Source organism: Papaver somniferum, chromosome 7 (assembly GCF_003573695.1).
Source record: "Papaver somniferum cultivar HN1 chromosome 7, ASM357369v1, whole genome shotgun sequence".
Classification (NCBI taxonomy): Eukaryota; Viridiplantae; Streptophyta; class Magnoliopsida; order Ranunculales; family Papaveraceae; genus Papaver; species Papaver somniferum.
In genome coordinates this window covers 139,147,436-139,173,839 of record NC_039364.1, presented here as the reverse complement: position 1 = coordinate 139,173,839, position 26,404 = coordinate 139,147,436, and the positions used below count along the sequence as shown (strand labels likewise).

General features: G+C 37.6%; 1 protein-coding gene and 1 pseudogene across 1 annotated transcript; both read left to right on the top strand.

The window, feature by feature from the left end:
- The first annotated feature begins 179 nt into the window (after positions 1-179).
- LOC113295307 (uncharacterized protein DDB_G0283697-like) lies at positions 180-4,224 on the top strand. Its single transcript, XM_026543654.1, has 6 exons — positions 180-280; positions 375-387; positions 2,552-2,737; positions 2,899-2,949; positions 3,049-3,282; positions 3,388-4,224. Exons 1-6 carry the CDS (start codon positions 180-182, stop codon positions 4,222-4,224), a joined length of 1,422 nt encoding a protein of 473 aa, XP_026399439.1.
- Positions 4,225-7,334: 3,110 nt separating this feature from the next.
- LOC113298572 overlaps positions 7,335-26,404 on the top strand; it is a 35,907-nt pseudogene continuing 16,837 nt past the window's right edge.

Here is a 26,404-nt window from a genome sequence, read left to right as displayed (position 1 = left end):
GCTTCTTCACAGTGCTTTCAGCGATCTCGACATTTCCATACGTTTTAATAGATCAAGGTATGGGTGACATTATGATTGGATTTTTACTGTCTGACTATTTTTGTTTTTGGTGCTAGACTTTGTTATTCTCGATTTGCAACTGGATGGTCATCTTTTAGCCATAGAATGGACTGTGAGTCATGGATATACAGATGGAGGTTATGACAGGGTACAATTCCGAGTTGGAGTATACCATTCTTATTCCATTGCCACGACTTGCAAAATATGACACTCTAAAAAGGTATGAGATCATCACTATGTCGCTTATTTTTTTTGGGTTCTGTATTAACAATATTTTTAGTCCTTTGAAAAATTGGTGATAATTGTTTTTTTAGAAAGAAAAATATGGTAACTTTACCATTGTGATATTCGCTATGGATCCTCATGCTCAGCGCCATTTTATATTAGACATGTGAAATCTAAGTTGGAATTTGATAATAATTTCCACATTTTTACTTGCTATCTTAGCTCAATTGGTAGAGCACATGGCTCTCAACCATGTAATTGTAGGTTCGACTCCCCATAGATGGCATATAAGTTAAGTCTTTGTGCATGGGATATAAACCCAATGTTGCAGATACTCAAACACCTGATATAGATTTTAAACTTATGTTTTTGATACTATTTTCTACGTTATTCTAGTTTTTGACTGGCTCAGGAAAATCTGTACTCATTGATCTAAATTTATATTTTAGATAGTAATTCTTATGCTAGATATTTAAATTAGCAGATAGTATGTAAACAGGTAACTCTGAAGGGTATGTCTTTTGTCATCAAGTGATTTTATGTGATGTCATATATATGCCAATTCCCTACTATCTTACACGATCGTGCACAATACTGAGTTTCTGAATTTGTGATGTTAAGCACACATATAGAGTCCGAACTCAGATCATTAAAAAACATATGCTCTACCCTGAGGTCGTCAAAGGTTGTTATAGAGGCACTACGAAAAAATGTATATCCTGGTTATTTGACAATAAAATCATGGAAAAGTGTGATGTGCCCACGGTTAAAAATGTATGACATCAATACTTTCTATTGTTCCTCTTGCTTAGGTTAAATCTCAGTTGATAACTTCCACTATTGCCTTGCAGTTTAACTGAATACTGATACCAACATTTTTGTTCATTGTTTGTGACTATGTTCGGTTGCATACAATCAGGAAATCAGATGAATGCTATTGGAAGTTCCCAGAAGTGATTTTTAAGTTTTAGGTCTTACGATGTGAATTATGCTGTAGTTATTGTTGTTATGCATGCTACTTTTCAATGTTCTTTCCAAAAACAATTTGTGACTCAAAACTGACTTATGAACAAGAAAATCAAGTACTAGGTGTTGAAGATGATGTTACCGTGTGAACTTTGATTGTCAATATTGCTGATGCTCATTTAAGAGGTCTACAATTTTAATTTTTAGAGATGATTCATGATCCCATAGGTGTTTTGAGAAGCACTAGCGATGTGCAATTTCTGACAAGTTACACAATAAAAATAAGCTTGTTTGTACCCTATTAAAATAACGTACGTGCGTATCACATGAGGCTTATAATGGAAGCCTAAATCCGGTTTATTATGGAAACCGGTGGGTTTGTTATGGAAACCCACAACGCTTATTATGGAAGCCTGGGGTTGGTTTATTATGGAAACCGGTGGGTTTGTTATGGAAACCCACAAGGCTTATTATGGAAGCCTGGATTTGGTTTATTACGGAAACCGGTGGGTTTGTTATGGAAACCCTCAAAGCTTATTATGGAAGCCTGGATTTGGTTTATTACGGAAACCGTTGGGTTTGTTATGGAAACCCACAACTCCATGGATTAAAAGATCTTGATAAAAGAGGTTAAGTATTTTCATGGAATAATTATTATAGATAATTATTAAATATTATTTAAGATAAATCCTGATAAAAGAGGATATTTATCTTAAGTAGTTATAATTATTATTCAAGATAATAATTATTTGGGATAAGTGAAGATTATGATAAATATTAGAATTTACATGAATCTGGTTGTTATTTTGAATTTATACAGATGAGGGAGGTTATTTGGATAACTATCAAAATCCTAAAGCTACATCTATTTTCTGCTTATATATAGAGGCAAAATCTCAAATCAAAAGGTATAAAATTCTATTCTTTTCACCATAATACACTTGCATAGAACATCCGCTGATTTTAGCATCGGAGTGTTTTTGCAGGTACCCCCACCTCTTTTGATCAATTATTTGGAGATTTTTCATCAACGGTAGCGATTGGATCAACTTTCCCGCATCTCGAAGATTGTTGGAGTCATCATTTTTGCACCAACATCTTTTGGCGCCGACTAAGGGGATACGAATAAAAGATCGTGCTCCCCATTTGATAGAAGCCGTTCTCAAACGATTTTCGAAACCATGGTTTCAAAATCATTGTGAACAAAAAGTTGCTAAGAGTTTCTGAACTTTTTCAGAAAGTTGTAAAAGGTTTCTGAACTCTTTCAAAAAGTTGCAGTAAGTTTCTAAACTCTTTTCAGAAAGGTGCAAAAGATCCAGAAAAGTCGCAGAAAGCTTCTGAACACTTTCAGAAAGTTGTAGAAGACCCAGAAAAGTCGCAGAAAGTCTCTGAACACTTTCAGAAAGTTGCAGAAGAACCAGAAAGTTGCAGAAAGTTTCTGAACTCTTTCAGAAAGTGTCTGAGCGTTTCCAGAAAGTTGCAGAAGGTGTAAACGTTTTCAGAAAGTTGCGTAAAGATCCAGGAAGTCTCTGAACGTTTTCAGAAAGTTGCAGAAGGTTTCTGAACGTGTTCAGAAAGTTGCGGAAAGATCCAGAAAGTCTCTGAACTCTTTCAAAAAGTTACAGAAAGTTTCTGAACGTTTTTCAGAGTTGTAAAAGATCTGAAAAAGTTGTTGAAAGCAAAGTTAACAAAGAAAGAGTAACTTATGAATTCTTCAGGAGCAAATCAACTTGAGATGGACGTTGATGCACCTACCGAAAATCCTTCAGGTCAACATGCTAACAATCGAACTTTAAGGAGCGCTTTCGTCCATACTCATCAAGACGAAAGGGACGAAATGGAAACATCACTCTCATCAACGCATCAGATGCTCGTTCTGTGAGATCGACTCCAAGTCTCAGGGGAAACAATGTTCTCTTACGTAGATCACCTACCCGGACTATTAGCGAAAACCTCAATCGTCAAAGAGGGACTCAAGGTCAACACCCAAGCATCCAGCAGCTTCATGAGGAGGACATCGCTAATAGAGGAGTACGGGCTAACCAATAGCCTGCGCAAGCTAACAACCCACCAGCTGCACAAGTTAACAATTCGCGGGTGACTCCTATCGACTTGACGTTACGTGAGCGTTTCCAGGAATTGGAAAGGGAAAACAAGCGACTCAAGGTTGCATTGGAGAAAAGAAAGGAGCTTGAAGAAGAAGCTATTCCACATTCCGAAAGTAATAGGTCAAACCATCATTCTCATCGAGAACGAAACGACCCACGCAAAGGGGACGAAGTTCTTGACGGTCGTCGGCTCAGTCAAAGTGATGCAAGAAGAAGCGAGGATGTCAGGAACGTTTATCAAAGTCGCGATCACCGTGATGACGATTATTATGATCGTTATGTGCCCGATGATGATCATTATTACACGGCCGAACAAGATAGGCGAACCAGATCAAGTCGCAAGAAACATATACAAAGGGATGATCATATCAATGATGATCACTCGAAGAGGTCTAGACGTGATAAAGACCTTTCTAAAAGGAGAAAGGAGTCTGACAGGAATGAACGGATTCGCAGAGAAACTGAGGGAGACTCGGTGAGAGGAGAAGAACTCAGCAAAAGAAGGCTTAGTGAAATGATTGGTGAGCTGTTAGCCCAAAAGAAATCCAAAGATGAAGAGCAACAAATTTTATCAATGAAAAAATCGATGGACTCCCCATTTGTTGAAAAGATAAGGCGCTACCGCCCACCCTCGAATTTCAACCATCCTCAATTCAAGGAGTTTTTCGACGGACACAATGGAAATCCAGTGGAGCACGTCCAACGATGTCAAGCCTCAATGAGTTTGTGGAGCTTCAGCGATGAGCTACTCTGTAGAACCTTTCCAATGACCTTGACGGAGAGCCTGGCGAAAGTCTTTTTGATTTTAATAGGAGGTTTCGTCAGGAAGTTAATGAAATTGGAAAGGTGGACGAGGGATTCGTAATAGAGGCATATAAAAATGCAATGGATTACGATGAGTTTGGAATTTACAACTCGTTAGCAGTTCAACCAGTCAAAAAACTCAAAGAGTTGTATGACAGGGGTGATAGGTATGCCAAAGCCGAGAAGGAAAAGAAAGCAAAGTTGTCACGAACAACAAAAAGGTTCGGAACCGAGGGACACGCTACACCGTGACAACATTTTCAGGCGATTTTAAAGGGAAAATCACGATGAACCCCGAAATAAGATGGCAACGGAAAAGATACCATAAGCCCAGATCCATCTAGCAAGTGAGGAGCGGATATAATAGATCTAGTTCCTGCTTCACAAGGGGGCGTCTTTTCTATTCGAGAATATCTCTTCAGATATTTGGGGCGGCTAAAGTGACGCCTAACATGCAATCAAAACCAACTTGTTTAAAGAAGTCGAATAATAGAAGACATCTTTTTCAGTATCGTGGCAAGTACTGGGGGAGATTAAGATGGAAAGAACGAACGCCCGAGGAGAGGAAGACAAGGGCGAGATATTTTAGTTATCAAAGGCGAAGTATTTTAATTATGAAGGAAATACTTGCAATGGCTTTCTATAAAAGAGAAAGACAAAGGCGAAGTATTTTGGTTATGAAGGAAATTGTTGCGATGTCTTTCTAGTAAAGAGAAAGGCGAAAACAAAGTATTATAATATAATTAAGCTGAAGCTATAATGGAGCGACAGGAGCAAAGGAAAAATGTTGAAGAACACATGCGGAGGAAATGCTTGCAATGTTTTTCTAATAAAGAGAAAAACAAATTGTTTTGCTTATTAAGGAAATGCTTGCAATGTTTTTCTAATAAAGAGAAAAACAAAGTGTTTTGCTTATCAAAGAAATAGCTGCAATGTCTTTCTAATAAAGAGAAAAATAAAAAGAAAAGCGTTTAGTAAAGGAGGTGGAGCGAAAGAAAGGAAGTGTACGACTAAAAGCTAGAGACAGTCAACCCGTAGACCAGAGATTGTCGTATATTATTCACGGACACACAAGCATTGAGTCGTCAAGTTCTAGGCCAGTACGGGAACAAGTGGGCAACCAATGTGCCTAGAAAATTACGGGAGCAACCTGCATTCAAGTGAGGTATGTTCTCAAAGTCGAAGTTGAATTATTAATTTGATCCTGATAATTTTTCTATTAAAGAGATAAATTGGAGCGTTTTTCTATCAAAGAGAAAAACCAAGGAAATGCTTCATTCACCATAAGGGTGGGAGATGAGATTAGAGAAGATTTACAAGACCAACACTTAGGTCATATGTTAGTTAATGGAAGAGCATGAGAACATAACATGCTGATCTGTTTGGCGTTTGGGTAATACTATATGGAGTTTTAAGTACGTTGTTGGTACTTTGAACGTGTTTGGTGATTAAAGAACAATGGCTAATGAGATGATTGAGTACATTTTTGGTGCTTCGAATTATTAAGCCAACTTTGGGGAAAATCCACACAACAAGCTGGCTAAGGCCACGAAAGGTTATTGAATAAACATCATATGACGAATTTGAACAAGCCGCGAAGGTTAGTTCTTCTTTTGATTTTCTTAATCCGCAGAACAAGCTGGCCAAGGCCACGAAAGGTTATCTGATAAATAACATAAAGCGAGTCGCGAAGGTTAGTTCCCCTTTTGATTTTCTTAATCCATCAACAAGTTAAGAATTAAGAGGGGGCGATGTTTGTACCCTATTAAAATGGCGTACGTGCATATCACACGAGGCTTATAATGGAATCCTAAATCCGGTTTATTATGGAAATCGGTGAGTTTGTTATGGAAACCCACAACGCTTATTATGGAAGCCTGGGGTCGGTTTATTATGGAAACCGGTGGGTTTGTTATGGAAAGCCACAAGGCTTATTATGTAAGTCTGGATTTGGTTTATTATGGAAACCGGTGGGTTTGTTATGGAAACCCACAAGGCTTATTATGGAAGCCTGGATTTGGTTTATTATAGAAACCAGTGGGTTTGTTATGGAAACCCACAAGGCTTATTATGGAAGCCTGAATTTGGTTTATTATGGAAACCTGTGGGTTTGTTATGGAAACCCACAACTCCATGGGTTAAAAGATCTTAATAAAAGAGGTTAAGATTTTCATGGAATAATTATTATAGAGAATTATTAAATATTATTTAAGATAAATCCTGATAAAAGAGGATATTTATCTTAAGTAGCTATAATTATTATTCAAGATAATAATTATTTGGGATAAGTGAAGATTATGATAAATATTAGAATTTATCATGAATCTGGTTGTTATTTGGGATTTATACAGATGAGGGAGGTTATTTGGATAACTATCAAAACCCTAAAGCTACATCTATTTTCTGCCTATATATAGAGGTAAAATCTCAAATCAAAAGGTACAGAATTCTATTCTTTTCACCATAATACACTTGCATAGAACATCCGCTGATTTTAGCATCGGAGTGTTTTTGCAGGTACCCCCACCTCTTTTGATCAATTCTTTGGAGATTTTTCATCAACGGTAGCGATTGGATCAACTTTCCCGCATCTCGAAAATTGTTGGAGTGATCATTTTTGCACCAACAAAACTGATATAAAAAGATTGGGTGGAAAATTACGTGTTCATTCACTGAAAATAGGCATTTAAAAAACATTATTCAAAACATTATGATATTAGTCTGGGAGGTAAATGTAGACAAATTGTTGTTAATTTAGTTGGTTTTGATGTAACAGTGCATTCATTAGTAAACGAATATCACAATTGCATTTGGTGTAGTTTGTGTTGGTTTTCTTTGTTGATGCTTATGAGTTCTTTTCACATTTGGTGAGTTCTTTTTGCTTTATCTATCCTTGGTGCGCTTTGTGCTATGAATTATGATAACCTCAACCTGTTAAGATTAGGGCGCACCGACCAGGAGTGGACTGGAGCCTGGAGGGCGTTATTTATAGACAACCCAAGAATTCATGAAAACGAAACCAATTGAACAAACTGCAGCATTGTCAATCTGGGAATGCCAATCTGGAACCGTATAGAGCACGGGCGCACATCTAGTTCTAATAATTATGGTATATTCAAGCATTGACCTTTACAAATTGCTTAAATTCTAATATATTTTTCACGGTATAAAAGACGATCTTCCAACGGTCGATTAGCGGGATGTCACCGCTACTTCATTCAATTTCAACTACTACCAATACCATGCTTCTCCAGAATACTATACCAGGGTTTAACGTTTTTCTCCTTTTTTAGTGTTTTTATTTCTCCTCCTCATCATCATTGATTAAAATTACACAATTTCCTCAATCAGAAAACATATTAAACCCCTAATTAAATTATATGACCTAAAGTTTAGGGTTTTTCTTGTTGTTGTTGTTGAGATCAGTTTATTCTAATAATGTAAGTTGTTTGTATTCAGTGTTGTTGTTTGTAAAAGTACTTTTGTTTGATATTGTGTTGTTCTGAGGTTTTATTGATGTTGATTGTGTATGTTTGTTATTTGCAGGGGAGCAATAAAATTGGAACTACCTTGTTCTAAGAATACTGCGAATAATGGAGTAATAATAACAGCAGACCCTGAGCCAAATTGGAATTTAGATTTTTTATTATCTGAATTAAATTCCTTAGAACTTAAACTAAATGGCACTTTATCAACTTCATCTTCCGCTTCTAACCTTATTGTACCTTTTACTAAAAAGCAAGTACACAGTAAGAAAGTGGTTAGTAGAAGTAGTCAGAGGCAGAGGGGTTTTGTGATGAGATTATCTGAAGACGATGATACGATTCTCTTTTACTGATTCCAGGTATAAAAATGATTTTATCAAGTTATTCTTTCTGATAAAATGTTCTTATTTAGTGACTTTTATTAAGTTTTTGTCAGGTCTGTGGTGAGTTATGATATCATCAATATTCAAATGGTTATCTTGAATTTCACACCTGTTGATACTAATGTAGTGCAGAAAAAAGGGAGAACCACTTATTAAAAGTCCAGAGGGATCATGAGCAAAAATCACAAATGAAGAGAGGTAAATACAAAATGCTGCTGCATATGAGGAAGCTAGAAGAAAGGAACAAGCTTTCCGTGAAGAGAATATGCGCCAGGAAAAAGCTAAACCGGAATCTGAGGCTAGTAGTTTTTGACATCACTTTTACTTTCATAATTTTCTGGTGATAGTTAGCACTTGGCACTCCTATGATAAAAGACACATACTTTCTTATCAGATATAGGCCTTGGAAACTATTCCTTTTTCACTTAGATGAGGTTTAAAGTTGTTAACCAATCATAGTTTATCATTTTGCAGAATTATTACCACTTGTGCCTAGAAGTTGTTATTTCCTTCCCAATAATTATCTCACTAGTTAATTATTCATACAGTTTATCTTTTCTACTCGGTCTTTACTGTACTGTTTCAACTCGAGTTTGTTAGTTTTTAAAGGCCACTTCTTGTTTTTCTTGGATCAATTGATCTTTTATACGTTTGTGTTGTTTCTTCATGTGGTATCATAAACTTGCGATAAAATGAGTTATGGAGTGTTTGTCACAATGGAAGAGTTTAAAAGTCGAACAGTGAAGAGTTTACTAAGATTAAAGAATGGTTGGTAAGGTGATTTTGGTATATGTTCCTGTCTATCTTGAGAAGACATTTGGACAAAATTCTAGTGGTTCTGTTTTCAACCATAAAGTGATTTCTAGCAACTCTTACCTAGTACCTTCCATCACCCACATACATGACTACCATCCACTTTACAACCCTCTGACGGCCTTAACCCTGCCTAGCACAAACATTCTCTGATCCAATCTTCATCTCAGGTTTTATCTACTTCAGGTGGATAACTGGATATACTTTTGTTAATGACTTAATTAAAATGTTTTCCAAGCATTTGAACTCATCCTCCTTTGTGTTATTGAAAACTCAGAACTAGTGATGGGCAGAATACGATTGTGTTTTCTTATCATGTGGGTGCGGATGTATTAAACATTTGAGACAGCTAAGTCAGTTTTGGTTGTTCCAGAAGGTATTAAGACAAAATTGTTATTGCTGAGGTGCAGGCTGTGAAAAAGAGGGCCGAAGAAGCACGGAAGGCAGCAGCTTTTGAAGTAGAAAATCGGAGAGTTAAAGAGGCTGCAGAAAAAGAAGTCACGGAGAATGCAAAAAAGACAAGTGAAGAGACACAAAAGAGGGAAGCTTCTCAAACACTAAAAGATGTAAATATGAGTGAACCTGGCAGATCTGGATCATATATTTCACCATCAGCAGGTACTTTAGATGTCCGGGACTTCTCTGGCTTCGTGTCTGCCGTTTACTTTGGTCCTGTATTATCCGCTCTGAATTTTTCCAGCTACCAACAACCTTCAGCCTTTTATCAGTCTATTTTACTTTCGAATTCTTTTCGCGAACTGGAATCCTGTAATTTCCAGTTTGTGGTAGCCTTAAAGTGGATTAGGAAAGTTCATACAGTATCCATGATCCTTTAATTTGATTTGGTGCACATGCAAGCATAATAGTCCTCAATATCGTGACAGGTAGTTTAGTTAGGGCTTCCGATAGTGCTCTACGAGTAGAGGTTGAAAGGCTTCAGAAGTTGAAGGAGGTTGATAAAAATAACCAGGCTTTCAGATTGAGTCATAATCAGGTGATTGCTTCTTCTTGGTTTTTCTCTTTCTTTCTTCTTTTAATCTCCTGAATACTCGTATATGTACTTCGATAACATGTTAACAAGTCTTGGTAGTAAAGCTAATGGAGAAATAGTAAAACTTTTCTTATATACTCAGTTTTTTGCAAGTAGGTAGTTTGCTTACTTGTCTTGCCTTGAATGAATAGCTCCACATGCGCAATTAGTCTATACAACTGAATTAGCTAATCTAATATTTTTTATTCGTAAAAGCTTGTTTCCATGGTACCAAGTTGGTTTCGGGTCATCTTTCACAAGGTTTTGTGTTTCATACCTCATGTTTGGACAGGATTTTCGTAGTTAATGAATTGCAAATTGGTCGGAGGATAAAGCAAATATCTGGGAATAGAGACAGTGTCAGGTGGGTGTTTTTTTTTTTCTTTTCTTATAATCATTATTATTTTTAAACTATTGTCTCAATAGAATCCGTATATTTTGCACTAGCCGTTCTCCAAAGCAGAAACCTGTTTGCTGAAAGGTTTCTAGTTGTACATTTTGATATCTTACAAGCTGAGTAAAATTGATTGACCCTCATTTCTACTTTCTGTTTTTCAGAGCAAAAGCGAGTGAACTGATTAGATTTATTAATGATCCTCTATGTCCTCAATCAATTAGTGCTGTTATGTTTGCAAATAATGTAATCTGCATTGCGCTTACAAAGGGAAAAAATTATTTTAGTATCTTTAGGAAATTAAAAAGAGCTCATGTGCGGAACATCTTTTGCAAAAGCTTTGTTGACTATCATGTCATAAGTTGAGACTGTCAGTTCTTTTCTTTATGCAGCCTTCGCATTTTATTGAATTAATGAGTTTACTTATTTACTAAAACTGTGAACCACTCTCATTTCACAGGTTGTGTCTCAATGCTCAACCCAGAGTGCAAACTTTAACAGTACTGCATTTGCCTGTGGGCATGTCATTGTTCTTGTTACTTCACAGGTTATCACCTTTCTATTCGTTCTTTAGAAGTTTAGAAGTTTAACATTTTGTATGCTATCCTAGTGAAACTTTAATCAAAACGCAAGTCAAAAGTAGACCTCATGGTAATGCGATATCTGGAAATGGAATGACAGGCTTCATCATTCTGTCATTGCATTAGAAACTCAAGTATCCTTTTTAAAATATTTGTCTATGGATCAGGTTCCCCTTGCGATGGATCTTCTTCTTGCGGAGCTCCATAAGGATTGTATATACACTGTTCCAAAGCATGTAGCTTACTCAGAGGTGGGTTAGTTTGGCTTAGCCTCAGGAAAATCCTTCTTGAAGGATAATTCTGTATAAAAATATATCAAGTCTTGTGTTTTAATGAGTAAGCTGTGGTTTTTTAAAGACTCAATATTAAGTTTTTTGGTTTCCATTACAGTCGGCAATATCTAAAGAAGACTACTTTAAAGTGATGGGTTTCCGAGAAGAAGATGGGACGGCTGAAAGCCGTGAAAGTTATTTGGAAGGAGTGGCATCTTATATGAAACTATATGGAGCACTAATTCAGGTTGGTACTTCTCATTTCATCAGCTAACGTCTATCATGAACCTAAATATGTGAATACTATAAACCAAGTTGTTCAAGCAATCCACCAACTTCTCTAATTGCATGCTCCTCATTTATTCGTTTTGTTTTTTAATTCCATCTGACTTGCTAACTGCTCTGCTTGTTGTGGCAGACGGAAGTTAGCGGTGTCCAAAAGCTACATGGTCTGAAGGAAGGTTGGGCATGGATTGCCAGGTTGTTGAATTCACTCCCAGCCAACATATACACGACAGTAGATCTGAACAGTTTCCTGGAAGTAAGTTGGTCGCAGATGATCGGTTGTCAACCGTCAAATATAATTTCACTTTCTTACTTAACTACAATAAATATAATATGTGGTAGGAAAGAGTTCGTATCCACGGAGAGGCTTTTGTTGTTATAAAATTTTAGTTTCTTAAGTATCCAAGGGGGGATTTTTGTTGTTTTAGCAAAGCAAATAAAATAATTGAAAGCAATAAAGATAATTTGAATAATCAATAAGGAGAAGATATTGGTCACGGGATAGTATCATTCACAAACATATATTTTCATCAATGACTAGAATTGATATTTTAATCTCTCATCTATTAAAAGCACTAGGATACCTTGATCGCAAGAATATCCCGCTAATTCCCTAATTTCATCATAACCACATTAAAAGATGCATATGTGAATTCTTCCTAGAAAGTAACCCAAAGTGTAAAAGCACAATTAAGTTTAACTCCCTAAAAGCTTTAAGATTTATGGAATAAGACTAATCAAAGCAATCAAACGTGTAAAAGCACTAATTCGATTTAACCAAGGTTATGATTCATATGTGACTAGTAGGATATATCGCTACAAGCACTACCCACAATTATGCTACTTAAAATCAGGGACAAACAACTTTTTCGTATTGAAAACCCTAATATAGCTTTAGAGATGAATGCAAATCGGATTGATTCCGGACTCAACCAATCAAACAATCAAATCCTATAACAATATAGACCATGAATCATAAACAATAAAATATTGAGACAAAACTAATTCATAGATTCAAATAACATATTTGAGAAATCAACTTTTATCCCATAACCAATTATAGTATTTAGTTACTCATAATAATTGAATTCATCATAATCATAATCAATAAAATAAAGAAGATGAAAACAAACGAAAGCAAATCCTAGAAGAAGTTCTCTCCAAAGCTCCAAGTAGAAAATAATACGTGATCACTCAAGTTGTAGAAAGACTTCTCTTTTATAGCTCTTCTTGTTCCAAAATTAGGTCCAATTCTTCAAAGTCCAATAATAAGATATCTACCATGCCCATATGTGAGGAATACCCAAGTGAAAATGTGTCCCAAAAGTAATCGCCGGAAAACTGGTTAAAAAGGCCGGAACTTGGCCGGAAAAGTTCGGAGAAGTAGCTCAGGTGACCGGCAAAGTCCACCTGGTCATCGGTCAAACGAGTCAGTCAACCCGGGTCAACTCAGAAGTCATGCCGAGTTGAAGTGAGTCAGTTGGTTAGTCAGGCCTGAGTCAGAGCTGCATGAACTGAGTATCCATGGCCTTGGCTTTTGCACTGCCTGAACTAATACAGCGCAATCATTGTACATCACCAACTCTTAACCAGCCATGATGGCTTTTCCATGTAAGCTTCTCTGCTCCTAAACATTCATCTATATTCATTCTGTAGCTTCAGTCATTGCTACACCAATACCAGCAGACTCCATGATGCTCTTGACTGCAATCCCAGACTCATAGACACTATTGCAGCTGCACAACAACCATATCTTCCTTGCCTGCGAGTTCAATTTCATACCCATTTTCTTTGTTGTCTTGCAACACCAACAACACAATCTCCTCTGCAATTAGTTTTGACACAGCTGCAATGCCCCATTAGCTTATCATCAATTCCATTCTCAAAACTTCCCTTCATCTGTGATCTTTGAAATTCACCACAAATCCTAACATCCTTCACAGCTGCAACTCAGCACCACCAAGACCACAACCTCAGTTCAAATCTCTGTCCCAGCTCCAGCTGCACTTCATAGCAGCATCAGATCCCTGCAGTTCCTTGTTGGCTGTGAACTTAACTAACTGCAATTTCGGTTCAATCCATCAACTTCAGTTCAATTTATCCCACACAAACCGTTCCATTACTAAATTCCCTTCATGCTGCTTCAAACTCCAGCCACAACCCTGCAGTCCATTGCCAACTGCAGCTGCATCAGTTCATCATCAGAACCACCACCAGAAACCAACATCTGAGTAACTCCATTAGCAACATTTTAGCTCAACCTGCAATTTAGTAAGGCCATGACAGTTCATAACTACAACATTAACACCAACAATTCCACCTGCAGTATCAATTTCAATCACTGCTCCTTCTTGTTCATCTGCATCAACTCAATTCCATTGCAGCATATCAGACTTCAGCTTCAGTTCACCATTTACCGCCTGAAACAACAACAACATCAACTCTATATTCTCACATCTAGCCATTGCAACAACAACACCAAACCCATCTTCTAATCCTCCTTCATTCTTGTTATGAACCCTATAATACCTTCTCTTCTTTTGTAAGCTTCAGCAGCACCATGAACATCTCCATCTGAACCTCACAGCAGCAACAACTCATTCCTGTGACTGGTACTAATCACCAACAGCAGCAGAAACCCACTTTTGGTTCTTCTTCGTTCTAAAATGAACATAAACATCTTCAATCTCTTCTTGTAATATCGGCTAGCAAAACCCCCAAATTTGTGTTTCACAAACCCTAAATTCAGACAAAACCCATTCATAATTTTCTTGGCGGTAGCAAATTCATCATGAAACTTCAATTGACAGAACCAAATCTGTCTCCTCTTCATTTTTTGACTTAGAATCGAACAACACCATCTCTCAATTTCATCCTCTCTGAATTTCAGTAACTTCAATTTCTTCAAAGTCACAGAAGCAAACCCATGAATCTCTTCAACTTCCATCAACTGATTCTTCCATTGATCCTTAACTCATTGATTTCCTCCATTAACAATACCTTTATTCCTCTCTGAATCCCCTCTCTGAGAACGTTAACAAAGCCGCCATTCTTTCTTCTCGGTTTAAGGTAGTGTGGGAAAGAGAGGAGGCAATGATGAGAGAAAATGATTTCTCTGGATTTTAGGTCATGTGTAGGAATGAGGATGGCTATTCCCACTCAGCTGAAGTAGATATTGATAGACACATTTTATGTCCGATTTGTCTCGATTTTATATATTGTTAGGGCTCATTTTTGTACTTATTATGGTGTTTTATTTATTTGTAGGTATTTTTGGCCAATAAACATTTTTGGAAAAAATTGGCTCGAAAAGTTGTCGGAAAGCACCCGGAGGACATTTGCTATTCGGACTCTCACTTTGGATAAGGTAACATAATTACTAAGGGGCATCCCATTTCCAGACAGTTGCTAATCGCACCCCTACTATAGATAAGGGGCAACCATCTTCAACATTTCAAAAAACCAGGTTTTTGGCGTGAAACTAGTTGCAGTGAAGAACAGTTTTGGCAATCGTGATTTGGAGGAGTTTGAGGTCGTTTAAACCTCTGATTTTCATAGGATAGACTCCTTATGGGTCTAGGAATCTGATATGGGTGTTTAAATCGATTAGACTGCTCAATCGACGGATTTTTCTCACAACAGAAAATATGGAAAGTCACGTGTGTGACCTGTTTTAGGGAATTTTAGAGAGATTAAAGCGTTGTACACTTTCCCAAAGATATGTATCTATCTAAGGAAGAGTTTAGAATAAAAAGGAAAGCTCATAAACGCGTATAAATTTTAAAACAAGAAATTGCCGCAACTTGGCCGTGAAGAGAAGAAAAGAGATTTTGAAAGATTTGGGAGAGATTTAATCGGTATTGTTGATATAAATAGATGTCTTGGGTCATATAGAAGAGGTGTCGAGAGTTTGGGAACCTAAGGAGAGCCAGAGAAGAAGAAATCAGAGCTTTACCAAACTCTGTTTCTGCTGCTGCTGAAGAAGAAGAACGCGAAGAACATTGACGCACGGGAAACAGTCGCAGAACAGTGTCATTGTTTAACAGCTGAAGAACATTAAGCTGTGCAGGGCAGTCGTATCCTAGGGTCTTAAAATCAGCAACAAAGCAACAGTTTTTCTGTAACAGTTCCATTGTAACAGCTGTTTTGCAACACCAATACACTGTTGCAAACAGTCTGTGTTATTACTTTTCACTCTTTTGATCATCTTTTGAGCAACAAACACATATTTTGAGATCATGATTAATATGAGGAGCTAAACCCCATTGTTGAGGCGATAGAGAAAGCTATTTTTCCAAGTTTAAAGTGATTAAACCAATACTTATATTTATGCAATTTTCTTGTTTAATTTGATTCTAAAATATTGCGACAAGTAGATTTTCAAAAGTAATAATTGTAAATACCAAGTATGAAGCATCAAAAGTCTTAAAACTAAGCATATTCCATCAAAATAGATCACAATCACTCAAATAAAAATCATATTCAATAATAGTTCAAGGCAAATAATCATATATTTATTGCAGATAAAATAGAATATACTACTTTTTGTTGGAAAAATAGCTTCCTCTATCGCCTCAGCAATGGGGTTTAGCTCCTCACATTAATCATGATCTCAAAATATGTGTTTGTTGCTCAAAAGATGATCAAAAGAGTGAAAAGTAACAACACGGACTGTTTGCAACAGTTTATTGGTGTTGCAAAACAGCTGTTACAATGGAACTGTTACAGAAAAACTGTTGCTTTGTCGCTGATTTTAAGACCCTAGAATACGACTTCCCTGCGCAGCTTAATGTTCTTCAGCTGTTAAAAAACGACACTGTTCTGCGACTGTTTCCCGTGCGTCAATGTTCTTCGCGTTCTTCTTCTTCTTCAGCAGCAGCAGCAGAAACAGAGTTTGGTAAAGCTCTGATTTCTTCTTCTATGGCTCTCCTTAGGTTCCCAAACTCTCGACACCTCATCTATATGACCCAAGACATCTATTTATATCAAAAATACCGATTAAATCTCTCCCAAATCTTCCAAAATCTCTTTCATTCTCTTCATGGCCAAGTTGCGGCAACTTCTTGTTTTAGAATTTCTACGCGTTTCTGAGCTTTCCTTTTTATTCTAAACTCTTCCTTAAATAGATACAAATCTTTGGGAAGGTTTACAGCACTTTAATCTCTTTAAAATTCCCTAAAACAGGTCACACACATGACTTTCCATATTTTCTGTTGTGAGAAAAATCCGTCGATTGTCCCCAGTCTAATCGATTTAAACACCCATATCAGATTCCTAGACCCATAAGGAGTCTATCCTATGAAAATCAGAGGTTTAATCGACCTCAAACTCCTCCAAATCATGATTGCCAAAACTGTTCTTCACTGCACCTAGTTTCCTGCCAAAAACCTGGTTTTTTGAAATGTTGAAGATGGTTGCCCCTTATCCATAGTAGGGGTGCGATTAGCAACTGCCTGGAAATGGGATGCTCCTTAGTAATTAGGTTACCCCTTATCCAAAGTGAGAGTCCGAATAGAAAATGTCCTGCGGGTGCTTTCCGACAACTTTTCGAGCCAATTTTTTCCAAAAATGTTTATTGGCCAAAAATACCTACAAATAAATAAAACACCATAATAAGTACAAAAATGAGCCCTAACAATATATAGAATCGAGACAAATCGGACACAAAAATGTGTCTATCAAATACCCCCAAACCTATTATTTGCTAGTCCTCGAGCAAAAATAAAATAGAAATAAAATCCTAACTCACTGTCGTAGGCATCGTCGATTGCATTTAGCGTATGCAATAAGCCTTTAAGCCCCTAGGTGTCCCTAGTGGCGGAGTGTTGTCTCCGGAGGGCTTACCAGAGGTATACCCACAAAACCTTTATACTCCAGACCCTAGCTATCTACACAGAACCTTGGAAGGCACTAAAGAATCTCCTTGGTTGGCATACTTATTGACTACAGGGGGAAATACCCTGATGCGAAATTCCAATTGTTGTACACGAGTTTGCACTCAAGCATACTAAAATTCATATGAAGTGACAGAGCTCTACTCAGATAGTCGCACTATGGACATCAATATCCGGAGTCAAAACTAATCACATGGATAGATCAAGAAGATGGATATAGAAAAACATAGATGGTTTTGATGTTTACTAGGTGAACGGTGTTTCTCATATCTGTCTGAAGGCCTCCGCCAAAATGAACCTATCCTAATGGACTGAGATACCGGTCTGACTAATATCAGCACACTGACATATACAAGGGTACCAGTGGTCGACTTTATTGAATTTATTCCAGTTGGTCTGATGGTCTGGTCTTTTTTTTTTTTTTTTTTTTTTGTATCTCAATCACTCTAATTCACCCTAGCATTGGTAACAACTTGAATCGTGAGCCCCACCTAATCACTTAGAGAAACATAGTTTAAAAACAAAACAAAATAAAAACAGAAGTGAAAAGGACTCAACGAGATATGGTGAAACTGTCATGTTATTTCTAACACCTGAGCTCTGTGCTTTTACGAATAGACTCTTTATATGTTGCCATCTAGTCAGATTGGTTCCTCAACTCCTACAACCAAAATGCTTCCATCTACTTAGATTGGTTAGTGTCATCCTTAATAGGGATAAGTTTCTAGGCTCTAGAGTTTATTTATTGCAACGAAAAGGTAACAAAAAGTTCTACCCCACCCCCAAACTTAAATCTAACATTGTCCCCAATGTTTCTAATCAAAGAACAATACCAAAAATATAAGTAACATGAGGAAATAGTAAAGAGAGAAGTCGGAAAGATAGTACCTGGGTAAAGTGTAACCAAAAACCTACAAAAATATTATACAACATACAAAATCGCCTCGATGGTCAATCAAGGTAAACAGGGTCCTCCAGAGGGACCTCCTCAACATCACCTGTAGGAAAAGGCTCTAAAAAGGGCTTCAATCGGTGACCGTTAACCTTCGAAGAACTACTACCATCTTGTGTCTCAATCTCAACAGCGCCATGAGGAAAAACAGTACGGACCACAAAAGGACCGGTCCACCGAGAGCGCAACTTCCCGGGGAATAGATGCAAACGAGTGTCATACAGAAGAGGTGTCGAGAGTTTGGGAACCTAAGGAGAGCCAGAGAAGAAGAAATCAGAGCTTTACCAAACTTTGTTTCTGCTGCTGCTGAAGAAGAAGAAAGCGAAGAACATTGACGCACGGGAAACAGTCGCAGAACAGTGTCGTTGTTTAACAGCTGAAGAACATTAAGCTGTGCAGGGAAGTCGTATTCTATGGTCTTAAAATCAGCGACAAAGCAACAGTTTTTCTGTAACAGTTCCATTGTAACAACTGTTTTGCAACACCAATACACTGTTGCAAACAGTCTGTGTTATTACTTTTCACTCTTTTGATCATCTTTTGAGCAACAAACACATATTTTGAGTTCATGATTAATATGAGGAGCTAAACCCCATTGTTGAGGCGATGGAGGAAGCTATTTTTCCAACAAAAAGTGGTATATTCTATTTTATCTTTTTATTTGCAATAATTATATGATTATTTGCCTTGAACTATTATTGAATATGATTTTTATTCGAGTGATTGTGATCTATTTTGATGGAGTATGCTTAATTTTAAGACTTTTGATGCTTCATACTTGGTATTTACAATTATTACTTTTGAAAATCTACTTGTTGCAAATAAAATGACTCTAATCACCCATGAATAAGATAAGGGCCAACTAATGGCAGCCCATATGTTGACTTGGCTCGACTCCCATGTCATTCGCCTGCGCCTTATGCTCCCAATTGAACGTTTTTTCCTTCTTTCGAGTTCCTCCGCCAACAACAACTATCTCTTATTTCTCAAATTCACTTCTTCTCGTTAATTCAACACATCACTAAAGCTGTCATGCTTTTCAGACAAAATTTGCATCAATAAAGCTGACATGCTTTTCAGCCAGAGATGAAGAAATAAAAGCAAATAATGAGAAATAATCCGCCTCCAACACTTTTGCCATGTTTCCTATTCTTTTGTTCCAAATGACTCCAAAGTACCTAAATACTCAAAAGCAAACATAAGATACATAATTTACAAGAAAACTAAGCAAAGAAAGCATAAATAATATATAAATATTATGGTGTTTTAGACACCTATCAAATTCCCCCACACTTAGACTTTGCTAGTCCTCGAGCAAATCAAACAAAACAATTCTAAAATATACAAACAACTCCATGTCGACGAGGATACGGTTACTCTTATCATGAATAACATGCCTTTAAACCCCTAGGTGTCCCTAGTGGACGAGTTATAGTCTCGTGAAGGTTTACAAGAGGTTTGCCTACAAAACCTATTTTTCAAACTCTGTCTACCTGTGACAAATCCATGAATGAATCCAAAATGGTTGCAATAGGAGGTACCTTGTTATGAATCCAAATTAATATATATATATATATAAATTAAGCTCTGTTAAGAAATTAAAACAAGCCACAATCTCGGAAACTAACAAACCACAATCATAAATGAATAGATAAAGAAGATGGAAATCGATATAGATGGTTGTGATGTTTACTAAAGTGATCGATGTTTCCCATATCTGTCTGAAGGTCGCTGCCAATGATGAACCTATGAATCCTATTGGATTGAGCTACTGGTATGAATTATAATATCAACACACTGGCATATACAAGGGAACCAGCAGTCAATAAACATAAATCTAGATCGACTCACTGGCATATACAAGGGAACCAGGAGTCGATTTTATTGCACCATAACAAATTTTTTTCTTTGACATCATGATTGGATCTTGTGGATCCAAGCGCATGTTTCTTGTCAGCAGATTACATGATAGTTCCCTTGGATCCTGCAATCCATGCTTGCTTAGACGACGGAGACAGGGAGAACACACACATATTGCTTTATCCAAGTGTCAAATTTATTCCGTTTGGTCAATTGGTCGGTCTTTTTTTCTTTCTTTTTTTTCTCTTTTGTAGTAACTCAATCACACTATTTCATGCTAACAGCAATAACAAGTCGATGTTAGTGACCCACCAAATCACATAGATATAACATAAAGGTTGCAAAAGTAAAAACAGAAAGTGATATGGTGATATTCCGAGCTATGGTAACAACTTTCATATTATTTCTAACACTTGAATAATTTTGTCCCTTGTAGTTAATGGGTTGCTCAACTCCCGCAACCAAAACGGTTTCATCCACATAGATTAGTAGTGTCATCCTAAAGGCACATATTTCTGTGTTTTGGAGTATCATTTTTGTTTTTGTTTTTTCATTTTTCAGTTTTCTATTTATTTTTATTTTTATTTTTTTTTACTAAAAAGCATCAAACTCTAAAAACATATAAATGCTCCCCCACACTTAAACTTTATATTGTCCTCAATGTAAATTAACTCATCGAAAGTGAAGTTCAAAGTGGGAAATTACGCAAATAATATGCAAAAAAAAAAGATAAAAATACTTAAAAAAATAAAAAGATAAAGGTAAAGATACAAAACCGGTGGGTTGCCTCCCACTTAGTGCTTGGTTTTAAGTCGTCAGCCCGACTATCTCTTTGCTTTCTATGACTCCTCCAGAGGGATTGCATCCACAAAATTAACTCCTTCCACCACTTCGGAAGTGAAGTTCTCATAGTATGGTTTCAACCGGTGCCCATTAACTTTAAATTCCTTGCCTGTAGCTATGCTACGAATTTCGACTGCACCATGAGAAAACACATTAGTAACAATGAAAGGTCCAATCCAACGTGACCTTAATTTACCCGGAAATAATTGCAAGCGAGAATTAAACAAAAGCACTTTCTGCCCAACACAAAATTGTTTTCTAGAAATCATAATATCATGAAATGCCTTCGTTTTCTCCTTGTAAATGCGTGAGCTTTCAAATTCATCATTGCGAAGCTCCTCTAGCTCTTGGAGTTGTAACTTCCTTTGCTTTCCAGCACCATCCATCTCCATATTGCATTGCTTAATAGCCCAAAACGCATAATGCTCAATCTCCACGGGTAAGTGACAAGGTTTACCATACACAAGCCTAAAAGGAGACATCCCAATAGGTGTCTTGTATGCGGTTTTATAAGCCCACAAAGCATCATTAAGTCGCATGCTCCATTCCTTCCTTCTTGGATTCACCGTCTTCTCAAGTATGGATTTCACCTCTCGGTTGGAAACCTCGGCTTGTCCATTTGTTTGGGGATGATAAGGTGTTGCAATCTTGTGCGACTCATTATACTTCTTCAACAAGTTTTGTAAGAACCTGTTTTTGAAGTGAGAACCCCCATCGCTAATTATGGCTCTTGGAATTCCAAACCTTGTAAAAATATTAGCTTACACAAAATCTGAAACCACTTTAGAATCATTAGTTAGGGTGGCCTTAGCTTCCACCCATTTAGAGACATAATCAACAACAAGTAAGATATAAAAATTCCCATGGGAGTTGACAAAAGGACCCATAAAATCAATACCCCATACATCGAAAACTTCAATAAATTGAATAAAAGTTTGTGGCATTTGATTTCGAGCACCTAGATTGCCTGTTCTTTGGCACCTATCACAAGTTGTACAAAATATATATGCATCCTTAAAAAAGGTTGGCCGGTAGAAACCTCTTTCAAGCACCTTGTGAGCGGTTCTCTTACTCCCAAAATGTCCTCCGCAAGCATAAGAGTGACAAAAAGACAATATAGAATTAAATTCACATTCGGGAACGCACCTTCTCATTACTTGGTCGCTGCAATGTTTCCACAAGTATGGATCATCCTGTATGTATCGGTTTCCCAACTTCTTAAGTTTGTCCCTCTCAGCACGAGACAAGTTCTTTGGGATTTGTTTAAACACCAAGTAGTTAACAATATCGGCATACCATGGTTCTCCAAAGGAAATTGAAAATAGTTTCTCATCCGGGAAGCTTTCACGCAATGGGATAACTTCCTTGTCCATAACAAGACGGTTCAAGTGATCCGCAACGGTGTTCTCAATTCCTTTCTTATCTTTGATTTCAAGATCAAACTCTTGCAAGAGTAAAATCCATCGTATGAGCCTCGGTTTCGCTTCTTTCTTCATTAGCAAGTACCTAAGTGTTGCATGATCAGAAAAGACAACAACTTTTGTACCAATTAGATAAGAGCGAAACTTTTCCAAAGCAAAAACAATGGCTAACAACTCTTTTTCAGTGGTTGTGTAGTTTTTTTGGGCCTCATTTAACGTTCTAAAAGCATAATAAATAGCATGAGGGATCTTCCCTACACGTTGCCCAAGCACCGCACCAATCGCATAGTCACTTGCATCACACATGAGCTCAAAAGGCTTGCTCCAATCCGGTGGTTTAATGATAGGGGCTGAATCAAAATCTCTTTCAAACGATTGAATACCTCCATACACTTTTCATCAAAGTTAAAAACCACATCTTTTTGCAATAAATTACAAAGTGGTGATGCTATCTTGGAAAAGTCCTTGATGAATCTACGATAAAAACCTGTGTGTCCATGAAAAGAATGTATCTCCCTCACCGTAGTGGGAGGGGTTAGAGCACGAATAAGGTCAATCTTATATTTATCAACTTCCAAGCCTTTTGAAGATATTATATGGCCTAAAACTATGCCATGAGTTACCATACAATGGCACTTCTCCCAATTCAGCACAAGGTTTGTTTCAACACATCGTTCAAGGATTAAAGACAAGTTGTTCAAGCAAAGGCCGAACGAATCACCAAAGACACTAAAGTCGTCCATGAACGCTTCGATTATGTTTTCAATATATTCTAAAAAGATACTAACCCTACACCGTTGAAAAGTAGCTGGAGCATTGCACAAGCCAAAAGGCATCCTTTTATAAGCAAAACTACCAAAAGGACAAGTGAAAGTGGTTTTCTCTTGGTCCTCCGGTGCTATCACAATCTGATTATAACCTGAATAGCCATCAAGGAAGCAATAGTAAGAGTGTCCAGCTAAACGTTCAAGCATTTGATCAATAAAAGGTAATGGAAAACGGTCTTTCCTAGTGGTGGCATTCAATTTTCTATAATCAATACAAACCCTCCAACCGGTTTGCACACGATTTGGGACAAGTTCATTCTTATCATTCTCCACCACTGTCACACCTGATTTCTTTGGTACCACTTGCACCGGGCTTACCCACTTGCTATCGGATATGGGGTATATAACACCCACTTCCAAAAGCTTGAGTATCTCCTTTTTCACAACTTCCATCATGGGAGGATTCAAACGACGTTGCGCTTCCCTTGTAGGCTTTGCATCGTCCTCCAAACGAATCTTATGCATACAAACGGCAGGGCTTATACCCTTGATATCAGCGATTGTCCATCCAATGGACGTCTTGTACTTCCTTAATACTCTTAGAAGTTTTTGCTCCTGTAATTCACTAAGCTCGTTAGAAACAATCACAGGTAACTCTTTCTTGTCACCCAAGTACAAGTACTTTAAGTGACTTGGGAGAGGTTTCAATTCTAACTTTGGAGATTTAACAATAGATGGTAAAAGTTTTTCATCGCTGCATGGTAAAGAAATAAAAGAGATATTATGAGTTTCTGGGCATCCTTATAGTGACTTAAGATCACCAAGGGATTCCTTGACTTCATTACCACACTCTATACCGTTATCCATGGATATAGTTACTACGGTTTCCAAAGCATCGCCACCATTCAATTCAAACACTTGTTCTGCTAACGTATCCGTAAAATCAATGGAGAAACAAGATCGGACATCATTAGGATATCTCATCGTCTCAAAAATGTTGAAACGTATTATTTCTCCATCAAACTCCATAGTTAGCGTTCCCTTATCCACATCAATAATGGTTTTCGTCGTTTTCATGAAGGGACGCCCAAGTAGCAATGGAAGAGACGAGTCTGGTGAACCTTCATTCATCTCTAACACACAAAAGTCAGCTGGAAATACAAGTTGATTAACCTGCACAAGAACATCCTCAACAATACCCATTGGGTAAATATTAAAGCGATCGGCTAATTCAAACACAATTCCAGATTTTTTAAGAGGACCTAACTCAAGTGAATTATTCATGGATGCAGGCATAACACTAACGGATGCACCTAAATCCACTATAGCTTTGTTAAATGTAGTGTTACCAATTGTTACGGGAATGTCAAAGCTACCTGGATCTTTGCATTTCAGTGGGAGTTTGTGTTGTAATATTGCCGAAGCATTCTCCCCCACACTTAGCACTTCATTGTCTTTGAGCCTTTTCTTGTTGGTACACAAGTCCTTCAACACCTTTGCATACTTTGGCATTTGCTTTATAGCATCTACGAGCGGTATGTTCACATGAATCTTTCTTAGAACATCTAAAATTTCCTTTTATAGTTCCTCCATCTTGGACTTTGCGAATCTGTGAGGGAAAGGTAAAGGAGGAACATAAGTAGAAACCGGAGTTTTAGAGTTAGAAATAGGTACCTCAGAAGTTTAGGCAGACTCCACATTTTTCTCCTCCAAAAAGGTTCATTTGGTGTTTCCACCTTGCCCGAATCAGTAACTTCGGGTTGCACAAGTTGTGTACCACTTCTCAACGTAATAGCATTCACATCCCCTTTTGGGTTAATAGGTTGAGAAGGTGAGTTTCCCACTATTTTGTTCCTTTAATTGATTCAACTCAATAGCCATAGAACCAACTTGAGTTTGCAACTCCTTAACCGTGCTCTTCGTCCTTTGCATAAAAGATTTCAGCAACTCTTCCATACTTGACCCCTGATTTGGAGTTTGTTGTTGTTGTTGTTGTGGTTGGTGAAATTGTTGACGCGGCTGGAATCGTTGTTGTTGAGGTTGAAATCCACTCAGATGGTTGAAATTAGGTTGTTGAACCGCTCATTACTTGTTCGCATAGCTAAAATTGGGGCGATCTCTCCATCCCGCATTGTAAGTGTTGGAGTAGAGATCATACCGTCTTTGCTGATTTGGGAAGATCACATTAGCTTGTTCATTGCAGTCTTCATACCCTTGAGAAGAACTTGGTATCACCGCGGCTGCAACTTGTTGCATCATAGCTGTCATGTTACCCATTTGTTGACGAAGTTCCTCCACCTCGCTTACTTCATTTACTATCCTAAGAAGCACATCCGAACCACGATTCAAGAATTGTTGGGAGTTTGCTGCCATGTTTTCAATCAACTCTCTAGCTTGTGCCACCGTTTTGTTCACTAGTGCACCACCACCCGCAGCGTCAAGAAGATTCCTATCGCTTGATTGGAGTCCTTTATAGAAGCATTGGATAATCATCACGTAGTTGAATTGATGGTGAGGGCAGCTTGCCACCAATCTCTTGTATCGTTCCCAACATTCATATAAATATTCTCCGACATTTTGCTTCATCCCGCAAATCTCATTGCGAATTTGAGTAGCCTTTGATGCAGGAAAATACCTCTCTAAAAAGAGTTTCTTCAACCTATTCCATGTTGTGATACTTCCGGGAGGTAAATAACACAACCAATCCTTAGCACTATCCATCAACGAGAATCGAAAAACTTTCAACATTGCACTATCCGCTTCAATATCCGCTGGAAGCATGGCCGTGACAATGGTGTGGAAGTCCATAAGATGCTTGTGTGGGTCTTCATCCACCGTGCCATGGAATTTTGGTAATTCTCTAAGCAACCCCGGCTTGATCTCAAAAGTAGAGTTTGTTTGAATACACCCTTGTTGTGTATCCAAGTTGTGAGATGCCAAGTCCTTGAGTGTACGATTTGCATCACCCATTGCTTCTTCTTCTTCTTCTTCTTCTTCTTCTTCTTCAAAAGGCGGTTCTTGTTCAACCGGTTCCTCTTGTTGTAACTCTTCTACCACTTCTAACTATTGTTCTTGCGCTGTACCTTGACTTGGTTGGAGTATTGTGCCTCTTTGAGTGGCTATTCCGCACCTTGGATAGTTCAATCTTTAGAAGCCAGGGATTAGGTACCTGAAAACAATTCTCGCAAACAAGTGAGAAACAAAACAAGAAACAAAAAGCAGATATGGAAGTGAAAGTAATGATAAGAAACTAAAAACTTA